The sequence below is a fragment of the Medicago sativa genome, chromosome 7 (genome assembly GCF_051527215.1).
Source record: "Medicago sativa cultivar Bolivia chromosome 7, Bolivia_mono, whole genome shotgun sequence".
Taxonomy (NCBI): Eukaryota; Viridiplantae; Streptophyta; class Magnoliopsida; order Fabales; family Fabaceae; genus Medicago; species Medicago sativa.
The window spans coordinates 75,043,726-75,068,783 of NC_140755.1; the positions used below are offsets into that span (position 1 = coordinate 75,043,726).

Sequence of the window (25,058 nt, forward strand, 5' to 3'; positions counted from 1 at the left end):
GTTCTTGCTTTGCTACCACCAACTCGATCTCTTATACAATGCACATTTTTTTAGCTTTACCTTTTTTTTCTCTTTTAATAAAAAACCGATATTCAATCACATCAAAATTCAAATACAATAACATAATTAACATGCTAAAAAATTCCCCTTAAAAAATGTAAAAAACGTAATGGTTAAATATATAAATAATATGATGAAATTGAAATGACTGTAATACTCATGTATTCATATTTGCAACTTTAACGCTCAAATCAATGATTAAACCTCTAATTGATTAAAGTTGATGTTTCAATATAAACCAAACGGACACTGTAATGAGACAGTAGATCAAACAACGCAACACATAACGACGAACAACATAATATCACACTAAAACATGAGAAAAAAAACCTAAATATCTAAAAAAATCACTTATTTATATTAAAATAGTGAGAAAAAGACGACGATCAATGATTTTAGGTCAAAAATTAAGCTAAAATCACCCTCTCAATGGAGAAAATAGAAGAGAGAATCAAAAAAGAGAAAACTATGACCTACTTATAGAAGAAGAGAGCCTTGAGAGAGGCTTTTTAAAACCTCCTAAAATACTAAAAGATGTCCTAATGATAGTTATTAAAAAAATCATATATAGTAATTATATTTGGAAGGTGCATTTCTTTTTATTTTAATAAATTGGTTGTGCCCCTATTTGGAAGGTGTATAATCAATATTTCAAAAACATGAAAAATGATATTTTTTGCAATATAATTTTATTTTTTTTAACAAATATCCTTAGAGCAATTGTTATCATGACTCTAGAAAAATAGTTGTAAAAAAAATCACCTTGTTTTTCCAAAAGTCCCCGACAAAAACTTGATATCATTACAAGTGCACGGTTTTATCGTCGAAATAAAATATCAACCTCGCACGGACTTGCGAATCTCAATATGTATCCTTTTTTATTTCCTAAGCATGAAAATAAAGAAATATTTTTGGATTGTTTTTACAAATCCTGAACGCTCCAAATCATTTTGCCTTGTAAATACATGTCTAAGGGTGAAATATTCTCTTTTGTATCATTTACTCTATCTATAACAATAGAGGAATGATATTTTGACAACCAATTTTAAAACTTTTAGTGACAACCTTTTTTCCTTCCTTCTTATTGGATAAAAACAATAAAGAGAGAAAAAAGAAGATAGAGAATAAAGTATAATAGGAGTATGGGAGAGAGAGTTGTCACAGTTGTTTAAAAATAGTGGTTCTAATATCGTTCCGAGAAATGATATTTGAACAACCATTTTTAAACAACTTTTGTGACAACTCTCTCATACTCTTATAATACTTTAGTCTCTCTCTCTCTCTCTCTCTCTCTCTCTCTCTCTCTCTATTGTTTTTATCCCATAAGAATGAAGGAAAAAAGTTGTCACTAAAAGTTGTTTAAAATTGGTTGTCAAAATATCATTCCTCTATTGAAAGATTGCCTAAGATTTTGATTAAGCACTATAGAGATTATGAAAATTTTGTCATAAGGATGAGCTACCCAAACAAAATAAAGAGGATGCACAAAGTAATAAAAACAAGAAAACTTTATTAAAACAACTATGCATGTACAAGATATGTTTTATGGTAAGTGGTACTCCCTCCGTTTCTTTTTATAAGCAAATTTTACTTTTTAGATTCATTCAATTAATGATGTATGTGGTCCATATTATGAACTACATACATCATTAATTGAATGAATCTAAAAAGTAAAATTTGCTTATAAAAAGAAACGGAGGGAGTACCAAACTAGGGAAAGCCTAGGCATGTCTATAGGCCAAGCAGTATTCTTGCAATACACTTGGTAGCCTCGTATTGAATGACAGTTACATAAGATTATTCAAGTTCCCAAAGTAAAAACCACAAAATATGAGTTTAATGAGATATTATAGATGTAGATCCCATTATGGCTGGTTGTAACAACTTCTATTATGAATGCTTGATAATTTGGCCTCTCCCATCTTATGTGATAGTTACGGTATTTAATGGTGTCAAATCATAAGTGTTATTGAGTTATTTCCCACTTCTCTTGATCATTGAAAATGGCTTTGATTACCCTAGGTATTGGCTTGATCAATAAGACTTTGCCTTTTAGAAGTTTCTAGCACAATTTTGCACCAATGCTGCAAATATGTCTTATATCGCCTATTTACAACCTTTGATTGACGAGTTGAAGAGGTTGTGGAGTGGTTTTGGGACATATGATATTGCGCAAAAACTAAATTTTGTGATGGGAGCAACCTTGATGTGGTGCATTAAAGATTTTCTTGTTTATGGGTTGTTTTTTGGATGGGATACACATGGTAAATTTACATGTCTTATTTGCATGGAAGACACATAAATTCACATTAAAATTTGGTGGGAAGGTAATGTGGTTGGACTCACATCGTTGGTTCCTATCATCATATTATTAATTTAGAAGGAATAAAAAAACTTTTAATTTAGAAGGAATAAAAAAACTTGTTAAAGGTGATATTGAAAGTCGTGGACCACCTTTAAAACTAATATTAGAACAAGTCCAGAAATCAGAACCAATGGAAGGAAATGCAAAAGGCAAATGTACTACAGGTACTATTTCCTTTGAGCCAAGAGGTTATGGACAACATCACAATTCAACAAAAAAAAATGTTTTTTTTTTATTTTTATATCTGTCATATTATAAAGATAACCTCTTGAGCCGCAATATTGATGTTGTGAATATTGGTCAAAAATTTATTTTACATGGTCTATTTTCATACCTCGTTCAATTTTTTTTAAGAAGCTAAATTAGCCAACTCAAATTGACATTAGGGATAATCGAACCTAAGACATTAAGGAAGAGCATAATTCTAAGTCTCAAGTCAATAACTAGACCAACCAACATGGATTATACCTCGTCCAAATTAACAGAGGTTATTTGAAATATTAACCCTATAATTTATTACTAACATTTTTTTTAAAATGCAGGACAAATATACTTGAAAGCAACAAGTTATGGCCAATTTTAACACTAAATGTTGTGAATATTTCCAACATGCTTTTAGAGGCACAAAATCGTGGTGAAGATTATTGTCGCGGCTTGATTGATGAAATCACATGACCAAAATTGAGGTTGAAGTGGAATAGATCTGATTAAATAAAGAAGCGTGACGTTGCCAAGAAAAATAGTGCATCATAAAGGTGTGGAAGCACACGTGTGTGTGTGTGTTTACTTTTAGGAGCAGAAATTGGGACGACCTTCAACCCTAATTGAGTTGCATGAACGTCTCTATTCATGTTAAACTACGCATGATTTTGTTGATGACGGGTTAAGGAATTATATTGTATTTTCTCCTACTTGTTTTATTAATTAAGTTATTCAACTTAAATTAGTTTATAGCATTATTGTTTCAATTTTTAATTAACTAATTCAATTTTTTATGGTGTATATATTTAAGAAATGATAAATGCATTTGATAAGAGATTTTGATATTCAAGAGCAAACTCTTCTCCCTTATGAGCAAACTAATCGACATAGTTGGAATCAAAATTAGTCTGGATGAATATGTAGAGTTTGCTGGAGGAAAGTACAAAGGTCGTTTGTTGAGTGTTGGTAATACATTTGCACAATATCAAAAGGGTGAATCATGATACATGGATATGAACTCTTCTTGCAATGTCATTAGCACATATTAGTCCTATAAAGAATATGCTAGATACTAAATTGATAGTAAGTTGATAAGCTTATGGACCAAATTGATAGTATGTTAACATATAAGAACTTAGTTGATAGTAAAGTGGTTAAATATAGAGTAGTTGATAGTAAGTGGTTAAATATAGAAACTAACTTAACATTTTAATAGAGTTAGGGACATTTTTAAAATATTCATAAAGTGTCTTAGAAAGTAGGAACAAATTTAGTTGGTTCACTCATTCATTAATTATCGAAAGGAAAAACCTTATTTTTTGTTTTTGTTAATCATGGAAATATCTTAAACATCACTTATTGGGACAAAGGTTAGTTAAAAAAAATATATATATACATGGAGCTAGTAATATATTATAGGGATTAAACTACAAGTTTGTACGTTAAAAAAAATATACATGGAGCTAACAATATTTTATAGGGATTAAATTACAACGATGTAATCTTTTGGTGTCCGGGATTCGAACTCCAAAACTTGTATATATTATGCATTGTCCTTATCAACTGATATAAACTCACGGGGACACACCAATATAATCTTACGTCAATATTACACCATTCAATATCGCTTACTTTATACACCCTCCGGTCACTAATATAAGCAAAAATTCACTTGTTAGATACATTCAATTAATGATGTATGTGGTCTTTATTATATGTCACATACATCATTAATTGAATGTATCTAAAAAATGAATTTTTGCTTATATTAGTGACCGGAGGGTGTACATATTTATATCATATAGATTATTCATGTCAAATTTTGGACAAATTTAAAATCAATCTGCTAATATATGGATCGGTGGCCAATATTATTTATTAAACATCACCAAATTGTCGTTTTGGTTATCCAGTAATTACTCCAAACTCAACTAAATCTCATCAGATGATGTTGATCAGCTGGTAATTGTGATACAACGATAGTCTTTCTAAAAAAAAAAAAACCGAACATAGTAAAGTGTATCTTGACCAAACGAATTAAAGCAACCTCCATATACTATCACATTAATGTCATTTTTCCACCATAACTCCAAAGACTAATTAAGTTTATTTTTGTAGTATATTTTATAAAGAAGTGAAAGACAAAATTGTGAGTCGTTTTCGACAATGTTGTTGTGTGATTGTAAGAAACTTAGAAAAGGAGAGTTGGCGTCTTTTGTCCTCCACGCAGCTTAAAACATGCTATTAACAAATTTAGCCACACCATGACACGTTTCTCTCTCTCATATTAACAAAAACCGCTTTAAAGATACATATACATCACCCTTACTCTAAATTCAAACCTTCTTCCCAATACATAACTTGCATTGATCACATGATATACAACTATATAGAGTGAATAATCTCATTATTTGTGTGTTTGGGGAAGAGAGTGGAAAACAACATGCGTTTATGTTGAAAAAATTCACGAGGAGAAGAAGGACAAAAGAGGAAAAGTGAATCATTCAAGGTATATATAACCATAACTAATCTTATATAAATTTTTATCTTATGTTTTTCTTCACGCAAGAAGCAAAAATGTGGAGGTTAAGCCTTTGCTCCTTCGCGTGGCTTTAAAGAATTTTTCTTAAATTTCCTCATTAAATCACTAGCTATATAACCCCACCAAATATTCCTACAAACACTACCTTAATTCTTTCCTTTCAATTTTTCCTTCATAGATCATATGACTCTCACAAATTTAATCAAACCCTAGTTTCTTTAAACCTAATTATTACATCACAAAAAAAAAAAAACATAACTATAACAAAAAGATTAATTACCCTTTAGAGATGAGTCTAAACTCTAGTGGCAGCGGAAGCGGTGGTGGCGGCGGAAGCAGTGGAAGCCCTTGTGGGGCTTGCAAGTTTTTGAGGAGGAAGTGTGTGCAAGGGTGTGTTTTTGCTCCATACTTTGATTCAGAGCATGGTACAACACACTTTGCAGCTGTGCACAAAGTGTTTGGGGCTAGCAATGTATCCAAACTCCTTCTTGGCATTCCAGCTAGTAGGAGGCTTGATGCTGCAGTCTCTCTTTGCTATGAAGCTCAATCAAGGTTGAGAGATCCTATCTATGGTTGTGTTGGTCACATCGTTGCCCTTCAGCAACAGGTAACTTATTAATTAATGGTTAATTTAATTAACATGTTTATTTTTTATTTTTTATTTTAAATGAGATGAATCAAGATGAAGTTTGTTTGGCATATATCATCATTTTGATTGTTTGTTTGCTTCTTAATTTGAATGTCTTGATTATTCCTTTCCCTAAACTACTTGCTAACCAGGTGAATCATAAGTTGGTCAACTTCTAAGAATTTCCTTTTTTTTTTTTTCTTGACTCAAGAATCAAGCAGCATCTTCATAAGGAATTTTGAAAGTGGTCAAATTGTGATTGTAGAAGTTTTTTTATTTTATTTTATTGGCTATTTAATTTAGACAAAGTTGCAAGATGATGCAAAACCATATATGATCTCATTTAACACCTCCCAAATTTATTTTGTTTTGTTTTTTAGCCAATGAGTGAAAATGGAATTTAACCCTCATCTTCTTATGTTCACATTAATGCTTTTGAAATTCATTTCTTTTATGAAATTTGGAACTTTTTTTTTTTTGGTGTACAAGGCTAAATTTGAAACTCATTTTATAACAGAAATTTGTTTGGCATATCATCATTTTGATTGTTTGTTTGCTTCTTAATTTGAATGTCTTGATTATTCCTTTCCCTAAACTCATTTTATAACAATAATTATGATTATTATTGTTATTGTTTTTTTTAGGGAGATTATTATTGTTATTGTTATTATTATTAAACTTATTTTACCTAGAGCTTATAAATGAAGCTATATATATAAGGATATGGACACACGTCTACATACATGAATAAGTTTCCATATTCATTTTATGCCTCAAAAAATAAATAATTTTCTATACACTAAGAGATATATTATGCATATATACCCTCAACATTCCTTCAACAAAACCTTTTGTGAAAAAAAAAAATATTCCTTCAACAAAACCTTTGCTTACATTGTAGTAGTGCTTTTGTGCCATCCAAAAGAGAAACAAAAGGAAGGTTTGGGGAAAGAGGAAAACAAAAAAGGTAGGGTTTCCCATTTGCGAAGCCATGGAAGTAACTAAAGAAGAGGGAACAGTTTCTATACATTAATTTTAGTGAAATCCATAAATCTTTTAATTGATTAACAAATGATATGTGGTCGGTTGTTACGTACTCAAATGGGTAGTCTACACAAAGTCCTTGGTTCATGCTGTTTTTAGGGAGATGGTCGGTAGTTTCCATAGTTCAGTTAAGCAATTTTGATTGGGAAATCAACAATATTCACATTAATTTGTCCCTATCCTTTTGTGAAATTTATATAAATTACCTTGATGCAAATAATTTCACTCAAACTCTCTTCCGTTCTCTTGAGAATGTGTCACCGTGAGGCAAGTCTCACATATAGTAGTAGTTAATACTTAATAATTCCATAAAATACGGGGTAAAAGTCCCTCAATTTTTTGACATTTTCTTTTGAATAATATGGTTTCAATAGTAAGTCTTAAATTTTAAATTATGTTGTGCATGTCAAGTATTGTGAAGTGACTCTCTTGGTTGGAAACATTTGGAATGCCCTCGCTATCCCTTCCATTATCTGTCATTAAGTCTTAGTCGTTAGATTAATCTAACGGCTATAAGAATGGATATCTTGTTAGTCGATAAATTATTTGGATGACAAGGAATTGATTTTCTTTATTGGAATGTTTTTCATTTTTCTAAAGTGAAATCTAAGTCATCAAACACGAGATTGTATTTTTTTTAAAATAGAAGAATTAAAGCAAGAAGATAAATGGTTTTTCCACTTAGCTATTTGGACTTATATTATCCAAATTATTATATAAACTCTTTTCTTTATAAGTAACTTAATGGCTATAAGATATAAGAAGTAGGGAATCCAGGATTCGAATTCCGACCCTTACATACTAATGTTTATGGAGTTATCAATCGAGTTGCACTTATAGAGTATTTACCTAAATATATGTGCTTCATGATGCTAGTTTTGAACGAAGGATCACAAGATTGAGGAGTGATATGCCAACCAAGTTACCTCTAATTCATACCGTGTAAAAAGTGTTTGCATTTCAATTAATCATTATCGTTAGATAATTGAAAATGTTTAATTTTTATTGTAATTTCATAAATAAAATATTTTAAAAGACTAATTAGTCCCTACTATAAATAAAATATATAATAAGTCATTTTTTCCTCAAAAACAAAACTCGCTTTTTAACACTCTTTGTATATTGTCTTTTTTTACTGAGTGAAGTTTTACGACTCGTTTATTTCTAGTCATTAGATTATTTGACCAATATTTATTTTTACAATGATATATATTAGTAATATATATACTCTACGAATACTATAATTGATTGACTTTAAGTAACCTATATACTAGTATCTCTATTGTAGATAATTTGATAATCCCCATGCTTAAAATAGGTCAATGTCAAAATCTATATAAATTATTTTGTGAAGATTGCTGATCTTAGATATTTTTTCCCTTCAAGCTTAATCATGTTTATTTGTTTATTTTTCCCAAGCTAGAGACTTTGTTTGTACAAAACTCTTATTTATCTCTTCAAGAAGTTTGTTTAAAGTCACACGTTCATACTAGTCAATGTCAATATTCTTGCATCCTAGGTGGCTAGGGTTCCTTATTCTCAAATTAGCTCGGGGTTCTCAACTTATTTTTAGTATTATCATTTTTTATAAAATATTTCAGCATTAACATTAGTATATTTAATTAGAGTATATTTTGTGTATACATTAGAAGATTGGAAGAAAAAAAAGTTACACACATAATCAATCATAAAGATATTTTGAAAATCAATACAACAAAGTAGCATCATGGCAAGATATAATTACATGCATTCGTAAAACTTTTTAATAAATGGAGTTTTTTGTGGGTTCTTTGTTCCACAGGTGATGAGTTTACAAGCTGAACTCTCCTACCTACAAAGCCACATTAATTCAACTGGGCTAACCCAACAAGCACCGCTACCACCACCACAGGCGACTGCGGCTCCAACAGTCTTCTCCTTTGCGGACCTACCACCAACCACCGCCACAACCATGCCGGTCACCTATGATATGTCTACACTTTTTGACTCAATGGGACAACCTTCATTGTCCATGCAACAACAGAGGACCAGTATTGATCCACGTCAATACTTAGCTGCTCATCATCATGCCCCAACATCAACCACCGCTGGGATTCAATCAGTGGCATGTGACCTTACTCATAGACAAATTGGCTCTTCATCTGTACCATCGTCCAATGCCTCATCATCTGCTTCGTATTCCAAATTTTCTAAATGATCAGTCATGTTTTGAATATAATTCATTAATCTATTCTGATGTCTATTACAAAAATCTGTCTTTCTTTTTTCATCTTTCGGCCAGACATGGGATATATATTAGCAAGGGATTTTAAATTTTCAAGCATTTTTCAGTATAGACCAATTAATTATTATGTATTAATCTGCTGCAAAAAAACTATGATGTATTAATCGTGGTTATATCGTTATATTTAATTTCTTCCCTTTCTTTTTGTTTCATTTTTTCCAAAGTATATTGAGAAGTTTTCAATTTTCTTTCACAATTACTTGTTGACAGTATAATATGTGGCTGATGTTGATGAGTCATGAATTATGGAAAGAAAAAGATGCGTGTACAGTATATGTATCCCATAATGATCAATGCATGCTATGTGTGAAAGTGTTATTTCATGTTTGCAAACTTTACATTCTATATTTATAAGTTCTTGCGCATCCAAATATTTATAAGTTCTTGCGCATCCAACTTGTTGTGTATAACTAGGAGTAAAGGGTATATCGCTTTTGGTTTAGTTGCTAGAGAATAAAAAGGTTTAAGATTGGTGAATATTATAGTTCTGTCTATGAATTGGTCTTTCCTCCAACGAGTACAGCATGTATGTGTGTGTATTGAGTTGGCTTTGCATGTGTTTCAAAGCTTGATTATGTGAGAAGTAACAATTTGTTGCTTTGGTTCAAAAGTAAGGCAATGTTTGGTTGTGCATCAAGCTTGCAATTTTCGTGTCCCGATGCTAGTTTTACCATGATTTTGTGAAGCTGGATATCCTAGCTTCCCTTTCACCGTACGGCTGCGTCAAGTTTACCGCCAAAACAAACACCAAGTTTGCTGGGAAGCAGAGAAAAACACACACTTGGTCTCACGATCCCTTAGTTGAGATTTAGAAGACAAAAATAATGTCTTAGTTCATTCTTACAATCTTATATCCATATAGCCACAAAATTTAGTACACAAAAAAAAATGCAACCCCCACCATCACGAACCAAACTCCAAGGGGTTGGTCGAGTGGAGCAAAACAAGTTCTTACATCTGATTTTGAAGAACATTGAGAAACACAAGAATGGTTGAATTGTGTATTGAGATATTTTATTAAATAAAGTTATAATTGACCTTCGATAGCGGTTCTGTATCGACAAATCATGGCAAGATAACCTCTGAGTAAGACTGTGAGATAAAAAATAAAAAATAAAAAAGGGGGGATAGATAATGTACAACAGTTTGTATCGCTAAACAAACTCAAGTAATTTGATAGAAGTCAGATACGAAACTGTTGCGAGATCTGTTTTTTAGTATAATGATTCTGTAGGTGTTCACAATCATGACCATGTCTTAGAGTACTATGTGGATTTCCAATTAGAACCAGCAGTAGAGTGTTTTTTTAACAATTTTGTGCATACGTATAAGGACTAAGAAAATTTCGTGCATACGTATAAGGACTAAGAAAGTGAGAGAATGTACATGTCACAACTCTCTTCAATAGAAGAAATCTCAGCCAAAAGACCAGAAATGCAGTGAGAGAGGAAAGAAAGGGGGTAGTTTTCATTGCATTGCACATTAAAATGGCTATAATACATTGAAAACAAGATTGCTTCCTCAGGGGCATTACTCATACAAAACTTCAAATAAATTATAGTGCAGTACCTCTACATTAGCTTATTTGGTGACTGGTAGTGGTGGCAAAGTCTCTTAAAACAAGCTCTACCTCTTCTACCACCCCGAGTTTCCGGAACCACCCAGCAAGTATTCTAGAAGTTTCTTCCTTGACCATAATGCCATCACTTTCCAACTCTATTAGAAACTCTAATGCTGTATTTAGCATGCTTTCCTTTTCATAAGCAACAAGTACTGAAGATATGCATTTATCAGTAGGTTCGATACCTGCTTTTTTCATATTTTCAAATGCAATTCGAGCCTTTTGACTTTGACCAGCCATACTGTAGGCATAAATAAGAAGACCGCACATTTTATCATCTGGGATGATACCGGCCAGCTGAATTGCATCAAAGACCCTTTCTGCGCCTTCTGCGTTACCGATTCCGGAGTAAGCTCTAAGTAATGCTTTGTAAACCTCACTTCCTGCATATATTTCTTGAGCATCCATTTCTTCAAGTAAACTCTCTCCTTTTTCAGGCATTCCAGCTCTGATGTAGGCCATAATCATTGATCCGTAAGATCTTTTGTCCAAAGGTTCACCAAGCAATTTGATCTCTTCAAAATATTCCTCGGCCCGGTCAAGATGGCCAGCCTTGCTGTACATGTGAACCATGGTAGTCAGAATTACTTGATCACAGATGAAGCTCCTTTGCTTCATTAACGTAAAAATATTCTCAGCAGCTTCGAGTTGATTCTCCTTGCTATAATAATGAATTAACTTTGTATAATCGCGAAGATTAGGTTCAAAGGATTCTTCAACAAGAGCATGCTCTGCCACCTATGAAAGTATATAAATCAAATTTTGTTTCAGATTGTAGAGAATAAAGTAAATAAATGTTTCACTCATGCAGCCAAATCAAGTTGCATATATTCAGGTAAGAAAACGACCACCCACCAAGAAAAGTATTTGAATAAAGTAAAATGTTTCTATTCTTTTTTTATAAAGGTAAATTGGTTCCTTGAATCAAAATTTTAGTAGGACGATGTTTAATTAGGTTGCCAGATGTTTAGAATACGAGATCAGTAAATTGCACCGCACTTCCCATTACCAATAACAGCCATATGATGGACACAACAATATTCATAATACATATTCATTAAACTTCTTTTAATTAAGCAATCGCTACTTTGTGGTATACTATATGCCTAAACCACAAACTTGAATCTAGTTGATGTAGATAAAATGTGAAAGCCATATGACAGAACACAGAGAATGATATTTAATAACTGCATTCTTTACAGTCAAAGAAACCCCAGAATGGCCAATTTCAGGGAACGTCTCACTTTATTCATTTCTCATCTGACAGCAAAAATTTGGGTGACTAAAGCACTTAATAAGATAAATATACAGATTTCTAAGGCTTTGTTTGCGAGTTTGGAGGGGAGGGGAAGGGAAGGCTTTGAGGGGTGGAAAATATGAGGGAAAATGGAGAAATCTTTCAAAAAATTTAAAAGAGTAGTTTTTTAGAGAATGATAAATTAATGCATATGATTACTATATTTTTAATTTTAAAAATTATATAACAACATAGATTAAATTTGAAGAATTCATATAAACCCTCCAAAACCCCCCCCAAAACCCTCCTCTAATACAATTTTTTAGTTCCCCCAAGTGAGGAGGGTTTAATATTATGAAGAAAAGTTAACCCCCCAAAGCCCTCCCCTCCCATTTTTCTCTATTTCTTCCACTTGATCATTCCTTTTTTCCCAAGTCTTCTCTTTCCTTCCCCTCCAAACTCGCAAACAAAGCCTAAAGCAACTAGATGCCGACAAGATGTCTACAACTCCTCCAGAATAAAATCTAGAAACTCCAATACATTAACTAAAAAATTAGGTCCTATTCTATGTTACTATGTTAGATAGAGCAGTAAATATGTCATATGCAAAACAATATACAGAAACAAAAAGTATTGTGGGCCTGTTTTAATTGCCTTATTTGAGTGTCTACTAGCATAAGCACTTGTGAGATTGTTTGGGAGAACTTGTGAAAACAAATTATGTGCATAAGTTTTTTTCAGCTTATTTCCGTAAGTTCTCCAAGATAGCTTAATAAAACAGCTGATAGCTTCCATGAAAATAATTTGACTTTTTTTTTTTATCTTGTGTAATAGAAATATGTTATTGATAAGTGCTTACATATAAGCGCGTATGCGATAAGCTGCAAATTAGGTTTTTTATCCAAACATGGCCTATAATAAATGAAATTAAAAGACGCAAAGTGCAATTGCCATAAGTGCTAACATATAAGCTGATAGATACAAATTACAATCTCATTATCACCATTGTACCAAAAAAGTAAAAGATGTGAAATAAATACCTCAAGATAAAGAGGATGATCCATATTCTTCAACTCTTTCAAAACCGAAAGCCAATCAGCTCTCGTAGGCTTCATAATCTCCACCCAAGCCCTCAAAACATCACATAATCTTCCTTTTTCTTCCGAAAAACATATAATTTGTCTCATAACGGCTTTACATCGCTTAACCATCTTAAAGGGAAGTTTAGCTATAGCCTGTTTTTGTTCTTCCGTGATATTACCCCGTATCTCATTCCACCTAAATTTTTTGTAGCTTCCTTCTATCACTTCTTCTACAATTTCCTCTGCACCGACGCTAACTAATACTGAATCAAAATGGTGTTCATGAATATCAAGATAACTCGGTTTTTTCGATAAGGAGTTTCGTTTGTTATGAATTTGATACAATTTGGTTGTGTTTGAGTAATTAGGATTGTAAAAATTGCATACAAGGTTACTGCAATAGGATCCAATTATGAAATTAGGATTAACACATAACCTAATATCTGCTAAGATATTCATAATGAAGAACACTAAAGTTTCATTATATTGAGAACCTGAAAATGGTGAAGAAAAATGCGAATCCGTTTTATACAAATGTTACTGCCGACACTAACCGCTGGGTTTTCCGGCGAGCATTGAGTTCAGTTAGATTCCAACATGCTTCTCATTCAAACGAAGTGGATTGGGTTTCGGATTCTGTTTTTTATTTTCTTACATTTGAGTGTGATATGTTTAAAATTTGGGCTAAATGTGTTTTGATTTATTTTAATCCTTCTGAAATTTTTCTTTCACTTTTATTTTTTATAAAATTTTTAATCATCATTTTTAAGTTAACTTATGTATTTTTTAATAAAATTGTGCATAAATGTGTGAAACATTGTAAAAATCTCTTTAAAAAATATAATTTTTTAATAAAACTTGAATTAAATATGAATTTTTAACCGCCAAAAAATATATGAATTCATGTTTTGTTTAAAAATTATAATTATTTTGTTGGTGAGATTCTCATAATATATTAAACTATTTTGTAAATTTTGTTTTTTTAAACCAAGAGAAAGGACAGGCATCAAGAGGAAGCAACGACATCTCAACTAGGTTGGCACAAGAATCAGATTCCCTGCTGTTACAGCAGGGTGCTGTAACTGATCCAGACCATTCAATTTAAATTGATGGCTGAGATTATTTTACTGTGTGAAACTGTGATTAAATCTGGACCGATGGATCTCATATCTACAGTTGAGATGTGCTACAACGTGCAACTGTGTGTAAATTTACAGCAGCAAATCCTAATCCGGTTGGCACACTAATGAACCTCCATCATATATCGTCAATCTCAAAATATTACTAAAAAAGGGGGGGAAATGTATATAAGAGGAAGGACTGGGCCAAAACCCTCAAACAAGAAATAAAATGAAAGCAAAATAGCATACTAAGGGAATCTGTAAGTAGGAAGACCACATTTGTCTCTAAAAAAAATGAAAATGTAAAGCAGATGGTAGTTCAGTCAACCAAACGGGGTCTTGTACATAATGGCACATACTAGTCAACATGTCGGCACAACAATTCTCTTCGCGGAAGATGTGAGAAGAGATAACATGAACACCCAGATGACAGGCATTATGCCATCTATTACGAAGCAAAACCAGCACTAAAGAGGCATTCTTAAAAATCAGTAGAGCACTGGTGGAGTCACTCTCTATCAATAAATTTCTCTGCCCATGGTGGGCAGCAAACTCTAGAGCATAAATAAAACTCATAATCTCATAATTAAAAACAGAAGAATGATCCAAATTACAGGTAAAGGCACCAAGGAAAGTACCTAAATGATCTCGGAAAAGACCGCCATAAGCAGCATGACCGTCAATGACAGAACCATCTGTATTAACCTTCAACCAAAGGATAGTAGGGGCCTTTCATTGAACCAAGGTAATTTCCTTAAACTGGGAGTGGTGTGGGGAAACCGAGAGAACATCAAGAAGACCAGAATCCGTAGCCAAACATTTACCAGATGACTTGTTACCACTCATAGCCAACCAAGCGTGTAGCCGAACCTTGGTGGCATGGATCGGCGCCTTGTTTAGTGAGCACTGTGGTGCAAAATTTTATTAAAAAATATGAATTCTACATATAAGTTTATTTAAAAGGAGGGACCAAAAGTGAAAATAGAAAACTTTTGGGAGACTAAAAGTCGAAGAAATTTTTTAAAGGGTCTAAAATGAGAAATTAGTATATTTATAAGTAATACCCTAAAATATAACATAATGTATTAAAAATTAAGGATTAAATATGTAAAAGGTCCCTGTAAATTCGCGTGTTTTTGGTTTTCGTCCCTGTATCTTTTTTGTTCTAAAACAAACCCTGTAAGTTGTTAACATTTTTTAGTTTTAGTCCCTGACGTTAACTTCTGTTAAAAAAACGTTTTGCTGGCAAACAGATACACACGTGGCGAAGGCTGAGTTGGCGTTGAAGGACCAAAACGAAAAACGCAGATTTGCAGAGGGACGAAATTGAAAAAAGATAAACATCAAAATTTGAAATTTAAAAGCTATATCTTCATCCCTCTGTTTCATCTTGTTCATCTCCCTGCCAATTTCTTCATCTCCTTAAAAATGGGAGTTTAATGAAATTTAAAAAACCTAAACTCCAATTTCTTCATCTGCAATTTTAGCCTCACCAAAACAAACCATATATTCTTCCTTCAAATTCATATGTTACCTTTTATTTATCATCATATTACATGTCCTTCTAATTAATTAATATCGAGGAAGTTTCGTGACTCCATTACCCACTAGAAACATATCCCAACTACATGCAAAATATTGGAGTTATTGACCCACCAACAAGTAAGTGACTCCAATGCAGCAGTCATCTCTAAAGACCATCGCGACAACAAAACATACCCGCACCAACCCCAACTTGAAAACTATATACAAATGCTCCCTATGCATCTTTTACTTTGTTACTTTGTAGCTACAAGAGCCTATTTCATTTTCAATGAAGAATCATTCATTCTTCCTAAGATTCACTCATTCTTCCTAAGATTCACTCATTCTTTTCTAAGAGATTAAAAGAAAGACAAAAGAGAAAAACATAACTATGGACAATCAATTGAATATAGTAAAATGAAAATATAAAGAAATAGTTTGAACATCTTTTCACTTGTAGTTGTGTACTAATTAAGAATTTCACTAAAGTTAAACAAGCTTAATTAATTCCATATGATGCTTCATAAATAATACAACTAGCAAATCAAAACAATAAAAAAAAACATAAAAACAAATTTCAGTCATGCAGTAAGGCATAGAACCAACAAACGCAAGCAAGAATAAAAAGATTCATCCCTAAGAAATCTCAATTAGTTTATCCAGAGGCATATGTGCCACTTTAAAAACACCGATGGAGATAACGTGGTTTGTTTTGGTGAGGCTGAAATTGCAGATGAAGAAATTGGGGTTGGAGATGAAGAAGAAAAAATAGAGAGATGAAGAAGGTCTGGTTTTTAAATTTCAAATTTTGATGTTTACGTTTTTCCAGTTTCATCCCTCTGCGATTTTGCGTTTTTGGTTTTGGTCCCTCAAATAGTCACTTATCATCTCTCATGCCACATAAGCATGTTTTGCCAACTCAGCAAGTGACATGTGTGCCTCCATTAGCCAGCACAACTTTTTTTTAACGGAACCTGACGTTAGGGATCAATTCCAAAAAGTTAAGAAGATACAAGGGTTGTTTCCCAACAAAAAAGATACAGGGACTAAAACCAAAAACGCGTCAACTTACAGGGATCTTTTACATATTTAAGCCAAAAATTAATTAATATTATGAATAAAAGAATGATGGGTTATCTTTGAAACATACGAGTAAAGAAATATAAATTAAACTAAACAAATAAGTTGCATAAAATAATTAAAAACCAAAGATTAATGTATTAACATAATATATTATATCATATTAATAAAAAAAAAATATGTACGAAAATGTTTGCCATTTTTTTTATCAAAATGTATGTATGTGGTTTGGTTCGATTTGATTCGGTTTTGAATAATCAATCCAAAATTTGATCTGGTTGGAACCCACATCGCAAAACACCAACGAGGAGAATCTCATATATGCCATCAATTTGAAAGTCTTGTTTTATTCATGTTTGATTATCGTTTTCCTTATATTTGCATTGTTGACTCTCTTTTTTCTTGATCACATAAAGTTGCAAAATATCCATCCGATGGCCTCGATGGCCTCGTCAAGCAACAGTGGAACAAGATGAGCTATCATCAATGTTTCTATGACATTCAAAAATCCGAATAGGTTTTTCTACACTTGCAAAAATGGTGATGAGCGCGATAAGCGCTGCAACTTGTCCTAATGGTGTTAACCTATTGGAGGAGTTTTCGAAACTATGCAGATCTTGGAAAGTACTTTGAAGGTGAAGATTCTACGAAGGGAAATGTAGAAGAATAAATGAACACCTTGGTTTGGAAACACGCAAGAGAGATTGAAGAGTTAAAGACTGATATTGAATTTAAAATCTCCAATATGAACAAAATATTGGAAGATGAGTTGCTATCCTTAAAGGAGTTTGAGATGGAAATTGCAGACATTAAGTAAATGTTTGAAGGTAAAATCCATACATTAAAAAATGAATACGCACAACGTCTTGTAGGACATCATCATGCTAACAATCTATTTTTTCTTATGATTTAAGTATTTTGAACGAAAAGTCACTCTTGTAATGTTTCATTGTTGAAGGAAGAACTGTGAAAAACAGAAAAGTCAATTTCAATCCAAAAGTATGTAATCACGGTGATGATTCTTATACTATTATGCTTTTCATTTAAATTGAAATGGTGAACATAATAGTCGTTGGTGAAGAAGAGTGTGGCCCTTCAAATTAGGTGTTATTGAATTAGTGTTTAATTATTTCAATTATGTTTGTTAATGATGTTTAATTAATGTAATGTAGGAAAAAATAATCAAATTTTAACTTTTTTGTTACGTATTGTCCCATTCAATATCAATCACTACAAAAATTTGATAAATTTATCTCAAGTAGTCAAGAGAAATTGTTATTCTGTAATTAATGTTATTTAATTATGGCAAATGTTACATTAAAAAAGATTATTAAGAATTTTATTTACCTACATAGTCGACTAAACTAAAAAAAAGTCTAAAATAACTAAACAAGTCATATATGTCATAGGTTGAATTATAATGTTATGTTTTGTACACCGGATAATATATATGTGACAATTGTCTGTCATTGATTTTAATATCTTTCATTGATTTTTGTTGTATTACATGTTACCTTGTAGCGTGATGAGTAGTCATTTTCACGGCGTATTGTTTTTCTGCATTTTGCATAAAAGACAAGTTGTTACAATATTAGCCTATATGAATTGAGAGAGCTTGTATATAATAAAAAATTACCCATTCACCTGCTCAATATGAATTGGTATAATATTGAAAAGGACATTAATATTAATATGTAAATTAACATTATAATATAATTAACACAAAATTATCATTTTCAACCAGGAGACATTAATTTTGACATTTAATTTTTGAGATTTTTTTTGGAGAAATTTTGGCATTTAATTTATATACCAATAACACAACATCTTGCAATACATATAGTTTAGATGCTAGCTATATTACCAAGTTTTTTTTTTAATAAAGCCTTCAACTTCAAAATAGAGTTATGTGATTTATAATGATTGAAAAGGTGGAGTTTACATGAATTGGGTTTATTGCTATGAAGCCCGGATACTCCAAAATGGTGCCGTACCAGTGTCGGATACGTATCGGATATCGATACTCCGCGGATACTTCGGATACCGTATCCCAGAAGTATCGGAATTAATTATTTTAATTTAAAATATATATTTTATCGGATACTTAAAAGATACTCGACGGATACACACAGATACTTATAAGATACTTCACACAGACGTATCCAAAAAAAAATGAAGTGTATAAAAATGAGATTGTGTTGTGAAAATTTAAGATACGAATCACTATAATTATTTTTCAATTAACAAATTAAATATTATGATTTTGGTGGATGAAAGTAACGAGAGAGTGGAGATTTAATCAATCAACATTAAACAAACTTTGTTTTGAGTTCTTTTATTGATACATTTGTTGATATCCTAACATATGAATGAAAATAGAATATGATTTATACAAAAACTTTACATTTTTTATTTTGATCATATGTATTTTTATTTTTTTTTTGTAAATTGTAACTTTTATGATTATATAGTATGAGTAATCAATGTTTTTTTTTAGGTATTTTACACGCATATAAATTTTAATATAAATATTTTGTTAACGTATCTTAGCCGTATCGTATCCTAAATTTTAAAAATTTCGCGTATTCGCGTACCCGTACTGTATCGTACACGTATCGCACTACGTATCCGGGCTTCATAGGTTTATTGTAATGCTCAAACAAAGGGATACAAAGACAATGTAGTTAGATTGTATTATAGTGTTGTTGAAGGTGAAGATGCATGGAATTCTTACACAAGCAGTTGCACAACATCCTTGATCTTGAAAGAAAAAAATATTGAATCAAGAATCATCAACAATGGTGCATAGAATAGTGAAATTCTTAGTAATATATATGGAAGAAAAAAAATTTGGGTAGTAAAATTTGTTTTTTATTTTGTTTACAACATATTGATTGTTTCATTCTTAATACATAATTGTAACTAATTTCTATATATATTTTTATGACAGATAATAATGTTATACTACCAGATCTAATCTCGGTTGAAGAAGTTTTTATAAAACATTGTATACAAACTTTGTTCTGTCATGCACGTTTTAAATTTTATTTTATTTTAATGAGTCATTATATATCTTGAATGATATTAAGGTCGATGTTGACGATAACAGATAGTATAGGAAAGTCAATAGGAAAGTCAAGAATGTGTATTAGTAACTTTGCATGCATCGAGGAACGAGCACGTGACAAGACCGCAATGTTTTTACTTAGATTACTTTCGTCTAATGTTTATAAATTTTTTGACTACAACCAACACAATATTATACTACTGAAATATCAACTTCAAAGAATTGCATACTAAATATTAGATATATAGATAAGAAATTATACATTAAGGGGAGAAGAGGAATATTTTAGATTAAAACCTTCATGTAAATATAACAATGTTGATAGTAACGTGGTTGGTGATTAATGAAAATGCACGGTTGATAATATTATTATTTTGTAATCAATATCAATCGTTATTAATTTTACTCCATGTTAACTTATGTCCAAGGGTATTTAATCACTAATTCTTTCTAATATAGAATTTGAAAATGAACTAGTCTAGATAATATAAGGACGTGTATTTACAATCTAACTAAAATCTAAGGTAAAATCAATTTTTTTACTGTGATACATGTTCTATTTAATATCATGTACTCCTACATGAGACGTCAAGCAGCTTTTATAAAGCCGTCATATTTTACGTCAAGGTCAACTGAGTACTTTTCTTTGGTGGGAACATAAACAATTATTAAAACAGTTCAAAACACGTAAATGACACTTCAAATAATGTCGTACATAAAGTAAAAACCAAACAGTTTCACAAAACGATTTCACAAATTAAGAATTCTGATTGGTTGCGCATGTCTCGAAACATAATGGAAGCAGAGATCGTTGTTTTATTAAATTAGAAATTCTCTTTTTAGACCATTTACTTAAGACATTATAAATCTCATCCATAAAATTATCAAGTTAACATAAACTTCAATTGTGAGTGTTTTACACATCAAAAGCTGACTTTAAAACACACAATGAAGTTCTTTAACAACGGTAAGAATGAAGATGTGATTAACGAGTGAGTTTATTTTTATACAAATATAAATAATCATGGAGACTCTATGAAATATGTATCAAGTGAATAATTCATTTTGTTTGACTTGAATATAGAAACGCAAATCTGAAAAATGGTGACGCAAACAGAGGGTTTCATGCTGAAAAAGTGATTGCAAGTCCATTACTCAAGGAACCCACTATACAAGAAGTTATGAATGAGATTTAAAATGTTAAGATTCTCTTGCACCTGATGATGAAAAGGTGGGATGTAAGTGTTATTTTTATCATAACATCTATAACATGGTACTTGAACTATGTTTGTTATTGTTTTTAAAAAATAATCCATGTACAACATTGTATTTTTATCTTAAAATCTTATCTATATGTACTAATTAAGACAATTTCTTCACATTGGTATTTAATGAGAATACATGTACAACAAGGCATCATTTATCATTTGGATTCATATTGTCTTGTGGTATACACTAAGTGGAGACAACTGCGAATTAAAAAAATGGTAATTGTAATAAAAAAAATTATATTAATACAATACATTTAGGGTATTAAAGTAACATCTTTAATCTTCACTTTTATTCTTTTAATAGGCCGACTTGATCTATCATTTACTAAATGGTCTGAATTATAGGTCAGCCTTTTGCATTAAGCAAATTGACTTTATGCATTATAAGATCATTGGGGCAAGAGGCATAACATGCACTGAAAAGTAGGTAAATGATATTGTGATATTGACTTATATTTTGTCATACCCTAAAAAATGATGTATACAAATGTTAAAAAAATGGTGGAGTATTGCATGGCCCATTGTTTAATACTAGTACACATATAAGAATGATATATTTTTTGTGGAAAATTGGAAAATCAGTTGCTCTTTTGTTGGTTCGGTTTCAATTAATTTTCGAACATTTGACCAATACTAATACTAATTAGCACATCCAAAGGGCCAATGCAGATATACAAAGACATGTTTGTGAAAAGTTACTCAACATAGAACATAAACAGTGATTGATAAATATTTGGACATGATCAGAAAAAAAAAATAACCCTATAGATTGGCAGGTAACCAAAGCCAACTTACACACACAAATGATACCCAAAATCCCAAAAGAAAATTCATTAAAGCTAATAATTCTTTCACATCAACAATATGATACAACCAACAACGCCTAAAATTTCAACTCTTAAATGTGTTATCAAATTCATCAAGTACTCCGAATAAGTAAAAATCATAAAAAGGGTAGGTATACCATTCAAAAAAATTGACAAAAGTAAGTTCAAAAAGAGTGATCAATGAACCAAAGTATAAAGTCACCAATCGACATTTAGCATGTATAATTCACACCAACAACCAGCAACATGATTATCATGCCACAATTTATTGACATAAACAAAGACACAAACACCGTCACTAAGTTCAACATCATTATCTAAATCATATTGAATCGGCAATGCACATTTACTTTTCATTTCTATCAGAATAATAAACTCAATATCAAGCATTTCTCATAAAAAATAAATGAAGAATGTTTTCATAAAACAAATATCAAACATGTTATTCTTGAAATACCTGTTGCTGCTCCTTGCAGTGAAACCTTGGGAAAGATGTTGAAAGATCATCAATCAATCGACAAGGGAGGAGGGACAAAATTTGGTAAACCTACAAAAAGATAAGAAATTGGTAAACCCTACACAATAAACAAAAACCCTACACAATAAACAAAAAGTATAAGAAATTGGTATTATTACCTTCGCCAATCAATCGACAAGGGAGGAGGGTAAAAATTTGGTAAACCTACAAAAAGATAAGAAATTGGTAAACCCTACACAATAAACAAAAACCCTACACAATATAAAAAAAGGATAAGAAATTGATATTATTACCTTCGCACTTCAAAGCAATCGAATAAACAAAAAGTATAAGAAATGGTAAACCCTACACAATAAACAAAAAGTATAGGAAATTGGTATTATTACCTTCGCACTTCAAAGGAATCAAACACATTCGTTGGGATCTCGATAAATTGGTTGAAGAAGGAACGAAGTAATTAGGTTTTCGGGATTGCTTAGTTAATGCTCTTGGAATAGGAGAATTAAACAAGGAGATTTGGTCGTCCGCCATTGGAGAAGAAGAGGAACGTGAAAGAAGTGAAGTAATTAGGTTTTCGTTTCTACCAGAATAATGGACTCAATATCAAGCATTTCTCATAAAAAATAAATTAAGAATGTTCTCATAAAACAAATATCAAGCATGTTATTCTTGAAATACCTGTTGCAGCTCCTTGCAGTGGAACCTTGGAAAAGATGTTGAAAGATCGTCAATCAATCGACAATGGAGGAGGTACAAAATTTGGTAAACCTACAAATAGATAAGAAATTGGTAAACCCTACACAATAAACAAAAACCCTAGACAATAAACAAAAAGTATAAGAAATTGGTATTATTACCTTCGCACTTCAAAGGAATCGAATAAACAAAAAGTATAAGAAATGGTAAACCATGCACAATAAACAAAAAGTATAGGAAATTGGTATTATTACCTTCGCACTTAAAAGGAATCGAACACATTCGTTGGGATCTCGATAAATTGGTTAAAAAAGGAACGAAGTAATTAGGTTTTTGGGATTGCATGGTTAATGCTCTTAGCATAGGAGAATTAAACATCGAGATTTGGTCGGCCGCCATTGAAGAAGAAGAGGAACGTGAATGAAGTGAGGTAATTAGGTTTTCGTTTCTATCAGAATAATGTACTCAATATCAAGCATTTCTCATAAAAAATAAAAAATAAATTAAGAATGTTCTCATAAAACAAATATCAAGCATGTTATTCTTGAAATACCTGTTGCAGCTCCTTGCAGTGGAACCTTGGAAAAGATGTTGAAAGATCGCCAATCAATCGACAAGGTAGGAGGAAAAAATTTGCTAAACCTACAAAAAGATAAGAAATTGATAAACCCTACACAATAAACAAAAACCCTACACAATAAACAAAAAATATAAGAAATTGGTATTATTACCTTCGTCAATCAATTGACAAGGGAGGAGGGACAAAATTTGGTAAACCTACAAAATGATGATAAGAAATTGGTAAACCCTACACAATAAACAAAAACCCTACACAATAAACAAAAAGTATAAGAAATTGGTATTATTACCTTCGTCAATCAATTGACAAGGGAGGAGGGACAAAATTTGGTAAACCTACAAAATGATAAGAAATTGGTAAACCCTACACAATAAACAAAAACCCTACACAATAAACAAAAAGTATAAGAAATTGGTATTATTACCTTCGCACTTCAAAGGAATCGAACACATTCGTTGGGATCTCTATAAATTGGTTGAAGAATGAACGAAGTAATTAGGTTTTCGGGATTGCATAGTTAATGCTCTTAGCATAGGAGAATTAAACATGGAGATTTTGTCGGCCGCCATTGGAGAAGAAGAGGAACGTGAATGAAGTGAAGTAATTATGTTTTCGTTTTTCATGCCCAAGGATTATCTTTGTGTATATATTGCTTTGAATATATTGTTGTCAATAATATTGGTCATGCTTTTAATTTAGACCTTAAAAAAAATAGGTGTTTGTTTTTTTTTTGTTTTGAAGAGGGTAAAATGAAATATATTACCACATTAAAAAGGTCTTCATAGCATAAGGTGTGCTAAGGAAGAAACACCAGAATACAGACAGGTTCGAAACAATAATTACAAGCTTTCCTTGCATTTCTCATTGCCAAATCTACATCGAATACAACAGACGCCGAAAGATACTCTTCTTAGTAATTAGGTTTTCGGGATTGCATAGTTAATGCTCTTAGCATAGGAGAATTAAACATGGAGATTTTGTCGGCCGCCATTGGAGAAGAAGAGGAACGTGAATGAAGTGAAGTAATTATGTTTTCGTTTTTCATGCCCAAGGATTATCTTTGTGTATATATTGCTTTGAGTATATTGTTGTCAATAATATTGGTCATGCTTTTAATTTAGACCTTAAAAAAAATAGGTGTTTGTTTTTTTTTTGTTTTGAAGAGGGTAAAATAAAATATATTACCACATTAAAAAGGTCTTCATAGCATAAGGTGTGCTAAGGAAGAAACACCAGAATACAGACAGGTTCGAAACAATAATTACAAGCTTTCCTTGCATTTCTCATTGGCAAATCTACATCGAATACAACAGACGCCGAAAGATACTCTTCTTATTGCATTTCTCATTG

At 31.6% G+C, this 25,058-nt stretch overlaps 2 protein-coding genes across 3 annotated transcripts; one reads left to right on the plus strand and one right to left on the minus strand.

Moving 5' to 3' along the window:
• Positions 1-4,706: 4,706 nt before the first annotated feature.
• On the plus strand, positions 4,707-9,276 carry LOC146908467 (LOB domain-containing protein 30-like). Of its 2 annotated transcripts, XM_085725014.1 has the most exons (3): positions 4,707-5,135; positions 5,456-5,775; positions 8,642-9,276. In XM_085725014.1, the coding sequence occupies exons 2-3, from the start codon at positions 5,458-5,460 to the stop codon at positions 9,035-9,037; spliced, it is 714 nt and encodes a 237-aa protein (XP_085581140.1). In that variant the 5' UTR covers positions 4,707-5,135; positions 5,456-5,457; the 3' UTR covers positions 9,038-9,276. The 2 variants fall into 2 exon arrangements, with proteins under 2 accessions (XP_085581140.1, XP_085581139.1); XM_085725013.1 differs by having other exon boundaries at positions 4,710-5,775.
• Positions 9,277-10,564: 1,288 nt separating this feature from the next.
• Positions 10,565-13,723, minus strand: LOC146908468 (pentatricopeptide repeat-containing protein At1g01970-like). Its single transcript, XM_085725012.1, has 2 exons — positions 13,023-13,723; positions 10,565-11,483 (listed from the first exon to the last, which is right to left on the minus strand). Exons 1-2 carry the CDS (start codon positions 13,521-13,523, stop codon positions 10,701-10,703), a joined length of 1,284 nt encoding a protein of 427 aa, XP_085581138.1. The 5' UTR covers positions 13,524-13,723; the 3' UTR covers positions 10,565-10,700.
• Positions 13,724-25,058: the final 11,335 nt, after the last annotated feature.

Bases quoted from the DNA above. Each gene is read 5' to 3' on its own strand.
- LOC146908468 (XM_085725012.1), bottom strand. From the start codon at position 13,523: ATGAATATCTTAGCAGATATTAGGTTATGTGTTAATCCTAATTTCATA. The intron at 11,484-13,022 runs GTATTTATTTCA...ATACTTTCATAG, and splicing joins ATCATCCTCTTTATCTTGAG to GTGGCAGAGCATGCTCTTGT.
- LOC146908467 (XM_085725014.1), top strand. From the start codon at position 5,458: ATGAGTCTAAACTCTAGTGGCAGCGGAAGCGGTGGTGGCGGCGGAAGC. The intron at 5,776-8,641 runs GTAACTTATTAA...TTTGTTCCACAG, and splicing joins TCGTTGCCCTTCAGCAACAG to GTGATGAGTTTACAAGCTGA.